The sequence below is a fragment of the Vipera berus genome (genome assembly GCF_964194415.1).
Source record: "Vipera berus genome assembly, chromosome: 9".
Lineage (NCBI taxonomy): Eukaryota > Metazoa > Chordata > Lepidosauria > Squamata > Viperidae > Vipera > Vipera berus.
The window spans coordinates 2,248,738-2,269,297 of record NC_138212.1 but is presented as its reverse complement, the minus strand read 5'-3'; the positions used below and the strand labels follow the sequence as shown (position 1 = coordinate 2,269,297).

Sequence of the window (20,560 nt, the reverse complement as noted above, 5' to 3'; positions counted from 1 at the left end):
CCGACAAACCAGGTAAATGGGAGAAGCTGGATTTGCTTAATGTTGTCGTCGTTGTTGTTAGTTGCAAAGTCGTGTCTGACCCATCGCGACTCCGTGGACACGTTCCTCCAGGCCTTCCTGTCCTCTACCATCTTAATGATTGCAGCCCAAAAAAACAATGGACATAAAATCAGGCTCGACTTGTTTAACAACCTCATTGCTTACTTAGTGAAAGTTCTGGCTCCAGGTGTGGTTGAAGTGGAGGAGTGCCTGAATTCACCAGAGCTGATTCCAGGCCTCTGGAAACCCGGGAAGGGAAAACAGGTCCTGGGGATGTGCACCCCGAGAAGGACCTGAGCTCGCCTCGGCCTCTGCCGGGGCACCTCGAATCAGCTGCCCTTGTGGAAAAGGCGGAAAGCTGAAATTTTGCACCTGCTGCCCGCTTACCTGGTTTGTTGCCTGAAATGAGGAGCGCTTGGCCCACTGGCTTCCTGACCTCCTCGTCTTGGTCTTCTCAGGGAAGGAGGCCATGCTGAAGCAGAAGGACTACGAGACGGCCACCCTGTCCGACATCAAGGCCCTGATCAGGAAGCACGAAGCCTTTGAGAGCGATCTGGCGGCTCACCAAGATCGTGTGGAACAGATCGCGGCCATCGCTCAGGAGCTCAAGTAGGCGAGACCTGGCTGTGTTGTTGTTCTACAGGACGTTTTCTTTGGGGGGGGGGAATGTGCAAGGGGCTGTTATCCAGATAGGTCCAAGGTTTCCTCCTCCAAAGGCAGCATTTAGGTGCCAGATTGATTGATTATGTGCCATCAAGTCAAGATTGACTCTTACTGACCACCTAGATGGACCTTTCCCTGGTCCTTCAGCAAATTCAGTAGTGCCCCTCTGGGGTTGTCCATCTTGCTGATGGCTCTCCTCCTCTTCCTCCTCCTCCTCCTCTTCCTCACCACCACCATCTTTCTCAACAGATGGACTTCTCAAAGGATTGACCCCAATCCTGCTCATTATGTAAATTATCCCCTGCATTAAAACCCGCCTGTTTCAAATTGCACGGGATGCCTGCTCTCCATCATGGGGAGACAACTTGGTTATCATAAATCTCAGCACCAGCTTGGGGAACCCCCTTTCCTTTCTTACCCCTTTCCTTTCCCCTTCCTTCCTTCCTTCCTTCCTTCCTTCCTTCCTTCCTTCCTTCCTTCCTTCCTTCCTTCCTTCCTTCCTTCCTTCCTTCCTTCCTTCCTTCCTTCCTTCCCTCCTTCCTTCCTTCCTCCTTTCCTTTCCTTTCCTTTCCTTTCCTTTCCTTTCCTTTCCTTTCCTTTCCTTTCCTTTCCTTTCCTTTCCTTTCCTTTCCTTTCCTTTCCTTTCCTTTCCGTAAACCCACTCTCTTATAGTGCTGATGATTCTTCCAAGTTGGGTAGTGAAATGTCTGCAAGAAAACAACCCAGCCCAGAAGGCACCAAGGACCCCCGCAGTCCTCCTCCTCCTCCTCCTCTGCCCTAATTCCTTCTGATTCCTCCTGAACCAGGCCTCTGAAAATGGGCTGTAAAAATTCTTTGCTCTGGAGCACTTGAAGCTGTAAAATTCCCTTGCATCCTGTTAAAAAAAAACACGCCTTGGCAACCTCCAAGCCTTTTAAAAGGCTTCCCTGCCAACCTCTGTGTGTGTGTGTGTGTGTGTGTGTGTGTGTGTGTGATTTGGACCGTCTTGCAGCAAGACACAAAGAGACGTTGTAAGGTATTTTTGGCAAGTTCAAAATAGCAGCCCTCCTTCCCCTCCCCTTGCAGCTCCCCCCCCCCATCTGTCTTTTAAGATCCTTTTCCAAACAGCCTCCTTGACTCCCGTCTGAAGTCAGCTAGGATCACCTCTTTTTTTGGGGGGGAATATAAGCTCCTCAAAGGGTGTTTTCTCCCCCCCCTCCCCTCTCTTTGCCCCCGCCCCCCCATTACACAGTACCCCCATTGTTCTCCAGCCCTCCTCCCTTTGTGTGTTACCAGAATGCGGTTCTTGTAAGAGTTTACAGCAAACTCCTCCCCCCCGCACTCCTCCTGCCCCCCCCTCGGATAAACTCACACGCCATTAGTACACACACAGGCCAGAGCTGAGCGTGCCCTGAATGGGGGTCCTTATTTGGGGGGCTGAGAGGTGGCAGAGAACTTGAAAAGCCTGTGGCCTGATAGCATAACTTCATGCATAGCCCTCTGCCTCTTTACATAAACACACTTACGCACACTCATCCCAGGATGCTGCTTGCCAATATTTGGGGAGCTTGGGGGGGGGGAATCCTTAATTCTTTATCTGCCATCGGAGAAACTTGGGAATGGAGGCCGGTCACAATTCTGAGGGCAGAGCCTTTGTTTCCAGTCTGGGTCTCTTTTCCTGAATTTCTCATGTTCCCTGGGTCACACACACACACACACACACACACACACACACACCCCCTCCAGATTCCTCCCCAGTTGTTTGGCTTGGCCAGCGGCTGGATGCTGTTTCCTTTCTGGTCCTTAAAGCAACATGCCATGTTTCTGAGGCTGGCTTGTCTCCCTCGGCACTGCATTCCGAAGGAGGTTTGGCAGCCGTGCAGAATTACTCGCGGCCCAGGCGGTCTCCGGGTGCCCTCTTGTCGCCAAACACGGGAAGTGCAAAATCTCAGAAAAAGCCGCCAGAATCGGTGGCAGTGGAGGAAAAGAGAGGGCTGCTCCAAGCCGGACATTTTAACGTTTCTTTGCTTGCAAGCGGTTCTTGACTTATGACCGTAACAGAGCCGTCGTGGTCAGTAAACTGGGTCAGGTTAGGGGAGTTTAGGACCCTTTTGTGGCGGCGGTTAAGGAAATCATCAGGATCGTTAAGCGAACCGATGGTTTGCTACGAGCACGGTTTTGTCGAAAAATCAGCAGTAAGCGCCAGGTTTTCAGCAAAGCCCTCGTAGAAATGCGGTCACATGACTGCAGGACCCCTACAAACAGCCGGAAACGTGTCTGCGTTGGTCACGTGACCACGGGGAGGTGACCATTGGATTTTGGAATTTGGATTGTAAGTAGCCCCAAGGTAGGTCCGTTGTAACTGTGAACAGTCTTTAAGTGACCGGTTGTAAGTCACGGACTGCCTGTAGTTATGTAATTTGTACGCTGTCAGGTTAGCTAGATTCTCAGTGGCTTACAGCAACATGACACACAGTTGACCCATTCATGGTTTTTTTTTTAAAAAAGGTACATTTACCTAAATGAAGTTTGATCCTTCTTGGTTTCTGTGACCCCGGAGAGACAAAATTACGGCCCAAACGAGAGAACGGTTTCCTGGTTACCTGCCTACCTTCCAATGCCCTCCCTTTTCTCTGCCCCACAGCGAGCTGGATTATTACGACTCCCCCAGTGTCAATGCCCGGTGCCAAAAGATCTGCGATCAGTGGGACTGTCTAGGATCTTTGACCCACACACGGCGGGAAGCGCTGGAGGTGAGCCGAAAGCTGCCCCTGCCAGAGGCGAGGGAGCGAGCGTGGTGTAAGGTGAGCTAATCATTTCGCCCGTCTCTTTCCGAAGAAAACGGAGAAGCAGTTGGAGACCATTGACCAGCTCCACCTGGAATATGCCAAGCGGGCTGCGCCCTTCAACAACTGGATGGAAAGTGCCATGGAGGACCTCCAGGACATGTTCATTGTCCACACCATAGAGGAGATAGAGGTACAAGGCTGCGTGATGAGTTTTCCTAGCCTCTCTATGGTACAAGGATCTGGAAATGTCTACCGTGGCTTCTGCTGAGAGAAAGAGAGAGAGATGAGCGGTGCTTAAGGGAGATTAGCCGACGGTGTTTGCTGTCTGGTCCAATGTGTCATCCAGTTTAATTAGTTTAATTAGCAAAGAAAGAGTCCTGGTTCATTTCTTTTTCCAAGACTATACTGAGAACAAAGCGGTTACAGATTAGAGCAGGCAGAATAGGTTGGCTTGGCACGAAAACCATGCAGTTAACTTTCCCTTTTCCCCTGCCCATCCCCCCCTCCCCTCTTTATCAGTCAATGTCCAATTAAAAGTTCGTGTCTTGCTGGGTGCCAGGCTGGGCCGAAATTACCCGGTTTTGCCCATCTCGACTTGGAATGTGGTTTTGTTCCAGGGCTTGATCGCTGCCCACGATCAGTTCAAATCCACGTTGCCTGATGCTGACCGAGAACGAGAAGCCATCCTGGACATCCAGAGGGAAGCGCAGAGGATCGCAGACTACAACAACATCAAACTCTCTGGGAACAATCCCTACACTTCAGTCACGCCTCAGATCATCAACTCCAAGTGGGAAAGGGTGGGTGTGCTTGCACTTCCCGGACCGTCCGGTGTGCACGCTCAGTGGGCGGAGCTGAAGACAGAGCCCGCCCACCTTGGACTGCAACCTGAGGTCTCCCTCCCTGAGCTGGGGCAAGCTCAGGATCGTTGCCCTCATGGTGTTTCTCTTCCTTTGGGTCCAACAGGTCCAGCAACTGGTACCCAAGAGGGACAGCGCCCTTCAGGATGAGCAGAGCAAGCAACAGTCCAATGAACGCTTGCGCCGACAGTTCGCCAGTCAGGCCAACATCGTGGGGCCCTGGATCCAGACCAAGATGGAGGTGAGAAGCTTTGCCCCGGATTCTCCTTCCTGGGGGAAACCAGAAAGATGGAGCTTGGCAGGGGGAGCCTAAGGGTTCAGATTTGCGTGAAGACTCAGACCGGCCTAAACAGGTAGTCCTCGAGTTACGGCCACGATGGAGCCTACCCATCATGGTTGTAACTCAGGATGGTTGTTGGATGGATTTTACATAATCCGTAATCCCATAAGCTCCACTGAAGGAAACTCATTGCCCACAAACACTGGTGGCACGGTCCTTGGTTGCTGCTGGGAGACCATCTGAGGGTCCGCTGGCAAGAGAAGGTGGGCTGCCAACCCAGCTAAGGGCACCGGTGGTCTCCCTTTTTGATGTGAGCCTTCCAAGCACGTGTCAACCCGATCCGTTGGCCTTCCCTTGACCAGGAGATCGGGCGGATCTCCATTGAGATGAACGGCACCCTGGAGGACCAGCTGAACCACCTCAAGCAATACGAGCTGAACATTGTTGAGTACAAACCCAACATCGACCTCCTGGAACAGCAGCACCAGCTCATCCAGGAGGCTCTGATCTTCGACAACAAGCACACTAACTACACCATGGAGGTGAGAACACAGCCAGGGAGGTCGATCCGTAGGGAAGGTGGGCGGGTCGTCTTGGTAAATGTTAGTAAGAGGAGGAGCTTCCAGTAAGTTTGCAATAGTGGCGAATATCTATGTTCTTCTGCTCAGAAGGGCTTCAGGTGTGGATGTGTCAAGGGAAGGTCCCGTGATGGGTCAGGTGACGGGGAGGTCGTGTCAGGTGAGGATCACTGGAAGGTTAAGTGCTGGTTGGTGTCACTTGACACACCCACTCCTGACCCATCGCAAGACCTGCTGACCACACAAAGCCTTTATAAGCAGAAAGACACAGACACACCCTAAGCTCCGCTGAAGATGTTAGCCAACCCGGTAACGAAACGTTCAGAAACCAGCCCACGAGCTCGGAGAACAAACCTCCACCACTTACAATAAGTGTCCAGGCCCGCACAGCTGCTTTTATTCTGTACATCGTCCAGATGAGTGATGGAGTTGGGCTGAAATTTTAATACACCGCTAAGTACACACCAGGGAGATGTCGCCCTTGTGTGTGCATGTGAACATGCTCTCGGCAGGCCTTCTCCTTGTGTTCTCACCAGCTGAGTAGATTCAACTTTGACATCCTTGTTTGAAACGCGCCTGGGTGTTGTTTTCGTTGTGGTTCTTTCAGCATGTGCGTGAGTTAAACAAGCAGATGCATAGCTAGAAATAACTTGCTCAGACGAACATCCAGGGCCAGGAGAAAACGGTAGAGAGATTTAAAAGAAAATCAGACATAAGGAACTTCAGGACGCCGCTTGCGCCGGACGGACGGCTGGTTGGGAGTCGAGGGGGAAGGACACATAAGGGCAGTCGGTTCTGGCTGGGTTTTTTTTTACCCTCTTCCTGTCACTTGCACGTCCAGCACATCCGGGTTGGAGGGGAACAGCTGCTCACCACCATTGCCCGCACCATCAACGAGGTGGAGAATCAGATCCTGACCCGGGATGCCAAAGGGATCAGCCAGGAGCAGATGCAAGAATTCCGGGCCTCCTTCAATCACTTTGACAAGGTAACCCGAGTAGGAGAAGTGGGATAGCCAGGGAGGACCTCTCTTGCATAGCAGATTTCCCTTTACATGTGTGAATGTGGCCGCGTGCCCTTCCTGCCTCTTTGTAAGTCTCCCCGCAGGGAAGCAGTGCAATTGGGCAAGTTTTCTTACGTTTGGATTCAGGGGTGGAATAGACAAGAGGGCGATGGTGGTGTCAGCTGGGTGGTGCTTTAGGAGCTGGGCCTCTTAGACTGGACAGCCATTTGTCTGGGATGGTGTAAGGCTCTTGCCTTGAGCAAAAGGGGTTGGACTAGAAGACCTCCGAGGTCCCTTCCAGTCCTCTGATCTAGTCTACACCAGGGGTGTTACTGAGGCGTTGGTTGGTTTTTGCTCCTTAACATTATCTTAATTCAGTCGCCTAGAATCCTATCTTTAAAAAAAAGGAAGCCCAACTTGAGACAGTCGGGATCACGCTATTCTGGATTGGGATTGTAATCTGGGTTTTCTTAGTCCAAGTCTTAAGATCCCTGTAGCCACCTCGGTCTACTATGCTGGTATGAAATGACAGTGTCTCAAGTCAGTCTAAAACCTGCTAATAACCCTCCTTCTCCTGGTCCCCTGACAAGGATCCTTTGGGGTCAAGCAATGCTAGGGCCCTCCCGTAACATTTTGCTTTTGCTGGTCCCCCCAAAAAAGAGGTCAGGATGAGCTTGATAGAGCCCCGCCATGTTCCCCGACCCAAGCGTTGGGGTGCAGATTGGGTTGCCCTGGCAACAGACTGTGGCCCAGCAGTCCCAGGGCATTGGATTGCCGCCAGCAGGAAGTGGTCTGCCCAGCTGAAGCAGGCATGAAAAGTAACTTTGCCAGCCCTTGTTTGGCCTTTCCTTCCTCCGTCTCTTCCTGCTGCGGGGAGACACCCTAGTCCAGGGGGTAGGCCACCTTGGCTCTTTTAGGACTGGAGGACTTCAACTCCCAGAATTCCTGAGCCAGCATGGCTCAGCTTGGAAACCTCTCCCTTTCCCCTCAGCGTGGCTGGCTCAGGAATTCTGGGAGCTGAAGTCCACAAGTCATAAAGCGGCCTAGGCCTAGGGTAGGCAACCTTGGCTCTTTTATGATGCGTGGACTTCAACTCCCAGAATTCCTGAGCCAGCACGGCTTAGCTTGGAAACCTCTCCCTTTTCCCTCAGCGCGGCTGGCTCAGGAATTCTGGGAGCTGAAGTCCACAAGTCATAAAACGACCTAGGCCTAGGGTAGGCCACCTTGGCTCTTTTAGGACTCGAGGACTTCAACTCCCAGAATTCCTGAGCCATCATGGCTCAGCTTGGAAACCTCTCCCTTTCCCCTCAGCGTGGCTGGCTCAGGAATTCTGGGAGTTGAAGTCCACGAGTCCTGAAAGAGCCAAGGTGGCCTAGCCCTGCCCTAGAGCCTTCCACGTCCGGTCTGGGCTAAGAGTCCTAAGCTGGTTTGGATCCCCCACAACAGCCAGCCTTGAACTAACTAACGGCGTGTCTTTTCCCCTCTGCTCCTCGCTTCACGGGGGGCCTCCCTGCCACCCCCTTTTCCTCGATGGGCGTGTCTCCGTGCCCTGTGCCCCTTCCTACCCGCGGCCTGGTGGTAGGATCACGGCGGTTCCCTGGGACCCGAAGAGTTCAAGGCGTGTCTTATCAGCTTGGGATACGATGTGGAGAATGACAGACAGGTACCCGTTTGCCCGTCGGTCGCGCCGCCCACCAGTGACAATTGCAATTAACCGGTCTCCTTTCTCTCTTCCTTCACCACCACCTCTCCCCCTTTCCTCTGACCATTGTGCTGATGTTTGGCATCTGGTCCCGCCCCACCCCTCGTGCTGACCCCCCATCCCAAATACTTTCTGACTGACTTTTCTCTTCCTGCATCTTCTCTTCCTCCTCCTCCTCCTGTGGGGTCGATGTCTTTTTTTTTAATCGTTGACCTCGGCATGCTTTACCCATCTCTGCTCGCCCGCCCGCCGCCTTTGCACCTTCCTTTGTCCCGTCTGTCCTCCCTCCCTTCCTGTCTGTTGCCTGCTTGGAGTAGAAGCGCACGGGGAGCATGGATGCAGACGACTACAGAGCCCTCCTTATCTCCACGGGATACAGCCTGGTACGCCCTCTGCTTACGGCTTTCTCTTTGCTTTCTCGCTGCTCTGACGCTGCTGCTGCTCCTCCGGCACCTCTCGCTGCCCTTCTTGGCGAGGGCCTCTGGGCAGGGGCAAGGGAGGGGAAGGGAAATCACCGGTGCTCGGGGAGGGGGGAGGGGAGCGAGGACACAAGGACGAGAAAACACCCCGAGTTATACCCACACTGAGCTGCATTGCTTAAGCCAGTGTTTTTCCAGCTTGGCGACTTTGAAGAGGTGTGGACTTCAACTCCCAGAATTCCCCAGCCAGCACGTAGCCAGCTCATACATGTAGGAGCTGGGGAATTCTGCGGGTTGAAGTCCACACATTTTAACCTTGCCAAAGAGGAGAAACCCACCGGCTAGGGTGAACTTTCAAGAGTTTGTCCTTTGGCACCCACGGTGTGTAGAATCCTTCCATCCTCATCCTTTAGCAGAACTGAGTCTTGTTCTTCTCCCGCCCGCCCCTTACCAGGGTGATGCAGAGTTCAACCGGATCATGAGTGTGGTGGACCCCAACAACAGCGGCGTGGTGACTTTCCAAGCCTTCATCGACTTCATGTCCCGGGAAACAACCGACACAGACACAGCTGACCAGGTTATCGCTTCCTTCAAAGTTCTGGCTGGAGACAAGGTGAGCCGAAGGACTTGGTTGTCTGTAGAATTTGGCCAGGGATGTTTTGGCAGGGCTCCCCGTAATGGGGAAAAGCTGGCTAGGGGCAGGCCCATTCATCCTGGGGGCGGGGGGGGTCCTCCCATTGCACTCCTGAAGCTTCCCAGGACTGGCTAGCCAGGTTGGGTAGGGCATCACCGCAGCCTCTCCTCTCCCCCACTCAGAACTACATCACGGCAGAAGAACTGCGGCGAGAGCTCCCTCCCGACCAGGCAGAATACTGCATTGCCCGCATGGCACCTTACCAGGGCCCTGACGCCATTCCCGGGGCCCTCGACTACAAATCCTTCTCCACGGCGCTGTACGGCGAGAGCGATCTGTGAGGGTGCGGTGGCGGCGACGGCAGTGGCAAGCGCTGGCACTTCTTAGGAAGGGAGGAGGGGACGCCCGTTCTGCTTCCTCCCGCACCGTATTTCCATTTTTCCTCTCTTTTGTCTCTTGTCTCTTCCTCTCACTTGCGCACACCACCATAGGACTACTCTTGCCCCACGCTGCTTCTATTCTCTGAAGACAAGAAGCTGCCTCCTCTCATTTTTTTTTTCTTTTTTTAAATTGTGACCTCTACAAGCACGGTTACCTATGCAACAAACATGTTTTTTTCCCCCCTCTTCGGCAAGACCCCCACCCACCAGAGGGACTTACCAGCCCTCTTGATAATTGCATTGTCTTGCTGTGACAGGCAGGGAGAATCGTGGCGTTCCCAGAGTGCCAAGTCCAGCAAACAAGCATCCAGACACAGTTTGGGGAAGGGGCTTGTTCAACACACGTATAGGGGGTTATACATATTTGTTTCTTGATCACGTTCAAAAAAGTAGGGGAAAGCGTCTTTAAAGTCTCTCTTGTCCCGCCCCCGGCTTTGTTTCTCTTTCTTTGTGTTTAATTTATGTAGCTGGTAGGCAGGAACTCAGCGTAAAGAGTGCTGGTGCATGGACAGTAGGGTGATCCAGCGGGCACCGTAATCCACTCTTCTCTGGATGTGTGCGTGTGTTTTAATGCAGAACAGGATCCTTGTCCCTTCCCCCCCCCCACTTAGTTTAGGCACTACCTTTCTCATCCTTGAGTCCAATCACCTTCCTTTGCCCTCTTAAAACCCACTGCCCACCTTTAATTTAGCAACGCCAAAGGGACATGGCCCTGCCCTGCCTGGTTCACCGTGTTCAGCACAGTGGGGAGGCACAATAGTTGGACCTGGGTAGGGGGTCTCTCCGTCCCACTGGCCCACGATGACTCCTGCCCCAACCCACCTTGTTGAAGTACATTCCAAGGTCTACCAAGGTGCTTCTAACCTTCTGCCTTAGAAGAAGTGGGCTATCTTGGATTCTGTCTCAAATTATTTGGGTGGAGGGCATTTCTGGATGCAAATGCTCACCCCCTGACCAACAAACCCACCCACCCCAAATCTCTCTGCTGCCGTTTTGACTCTTCTTGGGTCCAAGAGGCAAAACAAGCCAGAATTTGCTTGCAAGCTGGCCTCAGGTTTCCCCCTTTTGCACATTCTCTTCCCCACCGCTGCCCCATTGTGGGGCAGTGACAAAGATAAGGGAATATTGGCCTATGGGACATCCATCATTACTTTTGGAGGGGGATTCTTAAGGGGGTGCATTAAAAGGGGGAAGCTTTGGCTTTGTTTGTTAGCCTGGTTGGGACCACGAAGGAAGCCCACACAATGTCAGGTTTGCAAAACGGGGGAAGGGGGAAGCCAGCAAACCTTTCATCAGGACTTCTGTGAAAACCGCTCAGCTGTTCTTATTTTTGTGGCTGGCAGGCGGGCAGCATGGAACCAAGTCTTCCTTCTCTTTTTCTCTTTGCTCTGAGTAACCCTTTCGTTGCTTCACCCGCTCACTTCGACTTGTGATTTCTTCATCATGATGCAGGGTTTTCTGAGGACCAAATTCAAATGCAAGAGAACCATGTGAATCTTGATTTTTTTATTTTTATTTTTTAAAACAAAAAGAGACACGCAGCAAGGGGTTGCAATTTAACAACATCCAGATGGTTATTATTATTAAATATAAATATATATATTCCTCTAGCATTGTATATTGTTAATTGATGGGGGGGCATTGTTTCTGTCCCTTTCCCACCCACCCCTCTATTTTCATCATGTAGTTAAAGAGTTACAGCTGCCTGTAGCGCCAGAAACTTAACATTTCCACACTCTGGTGGGGGGGGGGTAAGAGGGAATCCTTTTGGTTTTGTTTCTCTCTTTTTTTGCCATCGGGAAAAGTTTAATTACTTATTTTATTGCAGTTGATACAAAGATCTGTCTACCAAGAGTAAAGCCTTGACATAATAAGGAGTAACCAGGTTATGTCTGCCTCTCCTGGCCATCAAATCTGTTCTAAATCTTCCACATTTTTCTGAAGAAGCAGCTGTCCTTGCTCTTGGGAAACCAGACAATAAAATATAATATTTTTAAGGGTGACTGCTAGTGTTGTTTTTTCCCCCCTTCCTGCCTTCTCCTTGATACCCCCAAACTGTTACGGCTGACCTGTATGGTTGCTTTTCCCCCCCCCTCACGTTAGGAAGCTAATTAAGTAGAGTCCAGCTTAGCCCAGATTTATCCACTCTCCAAACTGTGGTCAGAGAATGCTGACCCTGGCGAGCATTTTCTAAAGTTGTTCCCCCAACCTGGTTTACTAAGCTGTGCTTTGATCTGAAGCTTAAGAAATCAACAGAGAAAGCGGTCCATGGTAGACAGCATCCCTAGTGGAGGGAAGCCTGCCACCTCCCATCATCAGCAGATTTTACTACAGATAATCCTCAATTTGCGACCGTAGCTGAGCCTGAAGTTACGGCCATAAGTCAAGACTATTTATGTGACAGGCCCTGATTATTATTATTTTTTGCAGTGGTTGTTAAGCAAATGCCATGGATATTAACTGAATCCGTTTTACCCAATGGGCGGGGTTTTTTAGGGGGCAGAAACGAAGTAAATGCTGGAAACGAGCAAAAGATAAAAAATAAATCAGCCACATCATCACAGGACCCTGCAAAATGGCTGTAAAGTCAAGCCAGTTGCCAAGCCCTGATCAGGTGACTATAGGGGGTGCAGCCGTCATAATTTTGAAAATGGGTTGAAAGTAGCTTTTTTTCTTGGTGGGATTTGTGTGTTCAGCCATCCAAAACAGTTCATCCCAGGTGAGTGGTGGGATAAATGGCCATGTGTAATGGAGTGGGTTTATTTTATAATCCTACCTGAATCATCTCTTTCCCCTTTGGAGAATTTTATGCAATAATAGATTATGCTGAGGGTTTGTTTGCTTTTTTGAATAACAGTGGCATTCATTCGTTCAATAAATACTTGGAGAAGGAAGCTGCTATATATGCGCTAGAAAAGACTTGAGACTCCATTTTTAAAAAAAAAGCCACAAGAATTTTCTGTTGATTAAGAGACCGGGTTGGGAAATGTTTCTCAAAATCTCTCTAATTAAGTATATGTGGCATGATCATTTGTCCTCCACTAATCGCATATTTTTGTCCTGGCATGACCCATAAACCAGTTTGACCAGAAATAGTTTCAGGGACCAATTCAGTTTGGACTTAGATGATTGAATCAGAAATAACCAGCAATGTTCTATTGTTTATTTACTCACCGTCCTTTTCTAGCAGTATTTTTCTGAAATAAGTTTGATATAGTAAAAGCTTATAGGGAAAAATCCATTTATAAACGTTTCTCAGTAAAGTTTTGCCTCCCTGGTTCATCTTTGGCCTAGAATTTCTTCTACATTTGAGGAAAATGGTACAATGTGGAGAACTTTAATCAACTTTGACTCTAATCCCAAAGCAATGTAGGATCTGGTAGTCTTCCACAATTCCTTCACCACCATGGTTGCCAAGCCAGAGGAGTGGTTGTGTTCATATATGTAAGAGCACTATTGTTTTTTATGATCAATTTGATAGGAGACCAACATTTAATTCGGTGTTTCACAGTGTGGATGAGGAAGAACGAGTTCAGGTGATGGAAAATTGAAGCTGTGCCCTTTTTATGTGGGTCGCCTTGACTTTTTCGACCACACCCTTTGGACACTCCTGAACAAGTCCTGAAGGCTGCAGTAGATCCAGAAAATCCAAATGATGTTTATTTTTGCAGTGCCAAATAACAGCAGTGACAATAACTCTGTTTCCTTTAATTCACCAGGCATTAGACCCACCCATGATATGCTGTCTATGAGATTTATGAGGCCACCTCAGAATGACAGCAGGATAGGCCTTGATGTTGGCCACAAAATAAACTCCATAAAATAGCCTGAATGCGTGATTCGCATGACACTTCCTCTTGTCAGCCTTCACCAAACCTAGGATTCCTGGTTTCACTGTTCTTCTCCCAGCTGAAGATCACCTTCTCCAGCTTGATGTCCCCATCCATTCCCAGGAAACGGACAGCCTTGGGTGAAAGGCGATGGTCAAATTCGGAAAGCAAAATGTCATTCTCCATTATCTGGTTAAAAAAAAAAAAGCAAAGCAGATAAATCTCCAATTGTATCAGGAGTATGATTCCCCCAAGCTCAGTGATCCTGAAGAGGTTTTGTAATTTGTTCTGGGCTTCGGAGTTAAGCAAGGTCAGGCCCGATTAATATTTGGATGGGAGACCAACTGGAAACTTGCTAAGAAAACTACTATTTATTTATTTATTTTTGGGACATATTTATTTTTGGGACTATACTTTTGGTTCAGAAGTTCTCCTTCATGTCTGAAATTAGAAGAGACAGAAGATGTTTCCACCCAGGGTTTCCATGCAGCTTATGTTTGTTGGCCACTAAGGAAGCCCGCCATTCCTGTTTTTGCGATCCCTTTTCAAAACCACACAAGCTCTATAAAATATGTTTTGCCTAAAAAAGTAGTGACTGGTCTTCACCCATTTTAAAGGATTAGAACTGGTGCTCTTCAGAAAAGGGATGCAAGTTTGTGATCTGGCCCAGCTTTGGAGAGACAGCTGTGTTTGCTAGCCAAGGTGAACTTGAAGTTAAGTGAGAATTATGACACCTGTAACCTGGTGCCTTCCAGATAGGCTCCCGTTTGCCAGCCAGGTTAGCCAAAACATCTGGATGGCACTAGATTGGAGAAGGTCCTTCTACTGAATCCCAATTTTTCTTGATTATCCTCACCCTAAACGTTTATGCTAAAATCCCAAAGGATTTTGACTTCCAATATAGCTGGACCCCCAGTCTATACTTCTTGTGCAACCCTGTATTTAGACGAGCGCAGGGCAGCCCTGCCACCCAGGAGGACTACCAATTCATTGCATCACCTTGTAACCTTGGCTGGTGACGATGAAAGAAAGCTTGAATCTTTGGCCTTGCTGGAAGTGAGTTGCCATCCGGATCTCTCTCCCCCACTGTTGATTTACAAAGCTGTTCAGAGTCAGGATGGGGCTGATGGAAGAAGCCGGGGTCCTCTCGAAGTGGAGTTTGAATTTCAAAGGGATGTTGGCCCCATTGAACTGCCCATAAGCAAATTCCACATGAAATCTGGAGAACATCAGAGTCTGCTTGATTTTTTGCCTTGTTTCCCTTTTGCCCTTCCTTGATCTTTTTCTAGGAGAACCAACTGGTTTCCATAACCCCTCCCATCGATGTTCTCCTCACCGACCATCACCACATTTTCCCACAACTCACTGGGGTAGGAAAGATGCATAATCAGAAACATTCCTGTTATGGTTGACCAGACACAAATATGCCAAGCTAGTCAGATGAGTTTCTCCCTGGCTGGGAAATTATTGACGTTGGTTCACCTATCTTACAATGAATGGCATGTTTGAGAAATACTCTTCTAGCATCTGGAAGGCACTGAGTCTTTAACAATGGCCTTGTGAAATCTGCAAGTTGCAGGATGGATGGATTGAGAATGGAACTTTTCAAATGTGCAAATTCCCTATTTGCCTAAAGCTTGGGAGTTGGCTGCCCGTCAAAGACCAAGCGATTCCATTCACCCAGTTTGTTTTCATTTTGGTTAGCTTGAGTGGAGCTTAGAGTCAACTCCACTCCTGTGGCAAATTAACCATTCATTCCCCCAAATGTGGGAATTCAGTAGCCTATTAAAAGTGTTGTGTGAACTCAACCCAAGTAGTTGGTCCAATGAAAGGGATTGGTGCTGAATTACCCTTCGCTTTGCTTCAGAATGAGGCCTTCCAACATCACCCAGGAGTCCACATCCAAGCCCCATGGGACAGCCCGATTGTACGGCATTTGCTGCAGGAGAGAAAATGGAGGTGACTAGTGGTGCACAATGTTTCTAGTCCTCTTGAGGACAAAGAGGTGTATTTACTACTGGTATTAGGCAGTTCAAACACCTCTAGCCAAAAGTATTGGTCTGGGGCTTGAAAATATGGCTTCAAATTGTTGGGGACAAGCTACAAAAACCTCATGTAGCCTGAGAGACAAAAGACAATGGATGGATCTGTATTATCTTCAGGAGTTGCTATAATCTGCTAAACTCTTATACTCAGGTTAACTAAAATGGCTCTGTTCATATAATCTGCAATTTCCAAAGAAACTATTTTACGGTTTAGCACAACTCCAAACCTCCATTTAGCCTACTTTGTTAGGGAATCCTGCCAACCCTGATGGGGTTTGGGAAAACCATTAAGATGGGCACCCCCTTGCAATCATATACAGCTAGTACTCATTTAACCACCATTGGGAGTGGCAACTCTGTTGCTAAGCGGCATGGTCACTAAGTGATATATTACATGATTGTACAGCCAGCTTTTCCGTTGACTGTTGGAAGTCAGCTGCGATGTGTACAAACGGCAATTACATGACCATGAGAGGTTGTGATGGTCATAAACGCAAGGACTCATTGAAAAGTTACATCTTCAGTGCCAGTCACTTTGAACTGTCACAAAATAAAGCCCTCACTAAGCAAACTCTACCTCTAATGGATTATACTGATTTATGAAATGATAAGATAGGTATGACAGGAGAATTGTGCTATTGGGTTTTGTTATGTTGGTTGTTCTAATTTTTTGACTGCACCTGGAAATGTAAACGGGTCACAAGCAAAGTGGCATCTGAGCTTGAGCAAAGAAAATAGATAAATCAAGTTCTGCCTGAATTTAATAGAGCAGGAATCTGGTCTATTCATGTCGCTGTCCTTTGTTTACGCCATCCTGGAGTTTTCCTGTTGATTTTGCTATGTCTGACTTCTTGGTGGCTTCCAACCTGTCGGACGAGTCTCAGGGATTTCTGATCTTGCATTGAAATCTCGTATGTAGTAAGAAAAAAATCTCTAAGCCGCTGTTTCCTACATTTCCGCTGTTGCTGAACCTTTATGTTAAGACAGTGTCATTCCCACCTCCAGAGGTGGTGTAAAAAGTGAGTCAGATCTCTTTCAAAAGAGGTCATGGTTGGTTCCTCTTTTCAAACTGCAAGACCCTCAAACGGTGTTTACTGAGCAACAGTGAAGATCCTAAAGAGAAGCTGGACCTTTTTGATCCAGTGACCCTAAAACCTCTGATGAATCATCCCACCACAAACCCCAAATCATCCTTTTCACTTTTTTTTCTGTTTATAAAGGTAAACATGAGAGTGTAACAGCGTGCCAAGTGCTGGTCCATGGCTGTCAGGGGTGGATGGGTGTAAACATAAGTGTGGTTGTGGTGGGCACAATCACACCCCTGTTTGAAGCACCACAAGAAGCTTCTGGACGCTCCCTGAGGGAAGGAAAATCTGACGAGACATAGAGCCCACCAAAACTGAGGTAAATAGATATGACCAATCACAGGCTGCTGATGTCATATACGAGCTATATACATACCGGTTGTGAGGGGAACATAATATCTGCAAGAGGGATCTAAAGGCCTTGGGAATGGACATTAACAGCTGGGAAACCTTGACCTCTGATCGTTCAGCCTGGAGGCTAAAGACGCAGCATGTCCTCCAATTCGAAGAGACACTTGTGCGGCAAGCTGAGGCAAAGAGGCAGTCCCGGAATCAGCGAAATCTGGGGGCTGGACAGGGGACAGATTGTACCTTCCCTCAGTGTGGAAGGGACTGCCACTCTCACATTGGCCTTTTTAGCCACACCAGATGCTGCTTTAGGACCTCTTTCCAGAGCACGATACCATAGTCTCTCGAGACTGAAGGATGCCAATGATGTGAGGGGACGCGGCGCTTGCTTTTTTTGAGGCTTCAGGTCTGAGGGCCAGTTTTTGGTCTCTGCACAGAAATGGAGTTCGAAATAAGATTCCCAACCATTTTTATGTGATTATCGGCTCAGGAACCGGCCAGCTTTACAACCGCCCAAAGCTTTAGAACAAGAGTTTCCTCAGTAAGGGGTGTGGACTTCAACTCCCAGGCAGCGAGGGTGAGAAACTCCACTTCAGAAATATATTTATTTACATGTTCTTTTTTGAGGGACCGCCCATCTCCCTCATAGGGTGACTCTGGATGGTGACTGTGGAGCTTTCCTTGGAGTTTACAGCCTGCCGCTGAAGGGATGCTGGGAAACGTAGTCCTGGAATGCAGCCACGGCTGGCAGGACTTCCACTCGCCCAAGAAGACAAACCGGTCTTGGAACCGGTTGGCAGATGCCTTGCATTCGTCCTTTTGGTGGAAAAGAGGCCAGGGAGGGAGAATGAGCAAACCATGATGCCCCCCAAGGCCAGAGGAATGCAGAGAGGAGCCCAAACCTCTATCCTCCCAAAGTCAGGCCACTGGCCACTGGGTCCTGCAAAGCTGCCACTGGCTGGCCTGTCCCCAAATGGATGGGAGTTTGGACCTTTTGCAGCCCCGTGAATGGTCAGAGGTTTCTCTGGGTGAGAGAAAAGGTATCGTCCACAACTCTGTTTCAAATTCCCAGAATCATGGGTTTGATCTGGTTTTGCATCTCTATTTTTAAAGCATCCTGCTCCCCCTTTGACCTTCTAGCCCCCCCCCAGGTACCCCCAGCATTGCACAATGTGGCAAATGGCTCTCCGTCTTTGCTCCAGGTGGTGGTTGAGGGATGTAAAGTGTACATGGGAACACAATTGGCCCCAAGGACAGTTTCTGTCTGTCCAGGCTGGGCTAGGAAATGTTGGGAAAATGTGAATGTTTAGGGGGAAAAATGCATTCCATCCTTTCTAGCAAATACAGGATGGGGATGTTGGCCTTGAAATCCAAGCTCCGTGGAGATCAGATGAGAAGCTACCATGGGTCTGTTTCTTGGACCAGCTTCAGCTTTATGCTAAGGTGAGATTGGTGTTATCTTGGTTTATTGAAAAGTTGATGAGTTCTATAACCCATCATGGATTCTGATCATGTCAACCCCACACGGCCTCTGCACACACACACACCCCCGGTCAGAGGGTGGTCCATAAAGTCAAGAGGAAACTAAATGTAAAAGGGAAAGCCATACTTTTAAAATATATATGCATTGCATGTTGTTTTAATTGTACCATTGTAGCCACCATCTTGACATTTTGGACCATCCTCTGAAGATATCCCTGAACACAGCCATTAATGGTGACATCCCTCTCCCTGCCTCCCCAGCAAGGCAACATACAAACTGAAACTGCTCCATTAATCATAACGGTTGTGCTACTTACAAACGTCTCGAATTCTACAGCCATCTCTACGGCGCTGGGCTGGAGGCAGGCTGGCAGCACAGCCTGGCCTCTTTATAGATGTCCGGGGACTACCCTGAGCATCTTCCCTGCAGCAGCCCTGCCCACGCCCATCAGGGCACGCTGAGTCAGGCTTCCCCAGAAGGGTGACATCACCCCTGCAGCTATGACCTGATGCCCACAAGGCAACTTCACTGGCTCTGCCTGCTCCCGATGGCGAAAAACCAAAGGTTTGGCAATCAAGGAAGCTTCAAATCAGTGACAATCAGGGTGGGAGGGAAATGCAGGGTGAGGCAGAGCCAGGGGGGCCAATTCTGCCAAGAGACAGGGCAGAAGCTGCTGCGGGGCACTCTTTTAGTCTGGCGTGGAAAGAGCTGTAGATTCTTAACAGAGTGGTTTGGCTGTGGTTTTCCCCCCCTGCTAGGCTAGGAAATTAGACTTTGACTGGGGAAACTGGTCTTTCTGCTTCCAGTGCCAACCTGGTTTGATTGTCCTTGGAATTTAGGGATCTTAATTTTTTTGTTTCGGCATGATGGTTTTGCCGATGTTGGGGAGACTGTCGACCCCCAGACAGGTTATGGAAGCTGGAGCTGTCGAAGCCTCACCCTTTTTGGAGATGCCTCATGTGAAAAGGGTGAGGCTTTGATCCTATAGTAGCAGGCACCATTTTGACTTTTATGACCAAACCTGGTAGATGGCACTAGCTTGAAGGGAGGATTTCTGCTAATCAAAAGGAATCATAGAAAGATTAGATCCAGGCCATTTCAGGAAAGCCGTTTTTTTTTTCATCACCAGGCTGTGATCCCTGGATGATTTTCATAGCATAGGTTTATTGATGAGTGTTTAGAAATCAGGTGGAAGATAATGCTTTATTCGTGAGTTCAAAACTTACCAGGCCATAGGTTGCACAGCCTTGTGAAAGTAACTCTTTGAAATATGAGGGTCATCTTCAGCAGAAGAGTTTCCTTCCGACCCTGATTCTGTAGCCGGCGAAATTCCTACATGATGTGCATGCGCTTGTGAAATCATGAAATGCAAAGAACTGCTTGGTTCAGAAATGTGGGCCAGTAGTTTTCCTAGCTAAGCCTGTGTCATTTGCTTCAGGCAGTATATTAGGGCAGTACATTGAATGCCCTCTGGCAGAAAGAAACATTAACCCGGCTATGAATGTGTCTTTTATGATCACTAATGTCTTTCTTCAAAGACTCGTCACAAATCAGTTGCCTGTGCATTACATGGTTTGCAGAGATCTCAACAAATCTCTCCTCTAGTCATAAACTTCTCTGGTTGGTCCCAGCGGGCAAATGGGCTTTTCTGATTAGGGCAGTATAATTTCGACATTTTCAGAAAAGTAGACAAATATTGTATTACAGCAGTTGCTCTTTGGAGTTGCTGGATCAGGACAAACTATTTATGCTATTACTGCTATAAACAGGATTCTTTTATGTTGACTATTTTTGAATCTAAATGTGCTTTTGAGTTGTACGTAAATATCAGTAACTTAGTTATGAATTCACTGGGTACTTTCAAAGTCAGCTCCTATTTTTCCCCATGAGAGACAATTTATCAATTAAAAATATTTACTATCAGAAAGTAGGCGATAGAGGTGGTATTTATTTTGTTTAGTGTACAGCAATGTTACGTTAGCCAGGAGTCTACGATGGTAATGCAGAGCAGTAATTTGGCTGCCTGCTAGCTAGCCCTGCTTGGTTCAGCACCAGCAGGATTCTGACCCCATGAATTCAGTGCCAGCTCATCTCCCCATTGAAATGGTACCTTTTTACCTACTTGTATAAAACATCATTTTGAACTGCTAGGTGGGCAGAAGCTGAGGCTGTCAACGCTGCAAACATTGGGTGTTTTTGCTCTGACAACAGAAGAGGCAGCCTTTTTATTTAAACTGTTTGTCTGATTAAAATGAAGGCTAACCCTGGTGTTTTAAACACGATAAGGTAGAGCGCGCTACAGATAGGAAGTGAAACTTGGCATGTTAAAATAATGGGAGAATGTGATTAATGACGTGCAATGAAGGGAGGGAATTGTGTATGA

At 48.5% G+C, this 20,560-nt stretch overlaps 2 protein-coding genes across 6 annotated transcripts in view; one reads left to right on the top strand and one right to left on the bottom strand.

The window, feature by feature from the left end:
- ACTN4 (actinin alpha 4) overlaps positions 1-11,383 on the top strand; it is a 74,587-nt gene extending 63,204 nt beyond the window's left edge. For all 5 annotated transcript variants that reach the window (XM_081334231.1, XM_081334230.1, XM_081334233.1 and 2 more), the window contains 10 exons: positions 498-648; positions 3,326-3,434; positions 3,520-3,660; positions 4,088-4,270; positions 4,437-4,571; positions 4,973-5,152; positions 6,030-6,176; positions 7,774-7,854; positions 8,767-8,925; positions 9,129-11,383. In XM_081334231.1, coding sequence (XP_081190357.1) covers positions 498-648; positions 3,326-3,434; positions 3,520-3,660; positions 4,088-4,270; positions 4,437-4,571; positions 4,973-5,152; positions 6,030-6,176; positions 7,774-7,854; positions 8,767-8,925; positions 9,129-9,287 — 1,445 coding nt within the window. In that variant the 3' untranslated portion in view covers positions 9,288-11,383. The remainder of the gene's footprint in view (positions 1-497; positions 649-3,325; positions 3,435-3,519; positions 3,661-4,087; positions 4,271-4,436; positions 4,572-4,972; positions 5,153-6,029; positions 6,177-7,773; positions 7,855-8,766; positions 8,926-9,128) is intronic.
- Positions 11,384-13,246: 1,863 nt separating this feature from the next.
- On the bottom strand, positions 13,247-18,517 carry LOC308671842 (galectin-6-like; the record flags this gene model as incomplete). Its single annotated transcript, XM_081334325.1, has 4 exons — positions 13,247-13,405; positions 14,216-14,435; positions 15,067-15,155; positions 18,494-18,517. 4 exons carry the CDS (start codon positions 18,515-18,517, stop codon positions 13,247-13,249), a joined length of 492 nt encoding a protein of 163 aa, XP_081190451.1.
- Between the last annotated feature and the right edge of the window lie 2,043 nt (positions 18,518-20,560).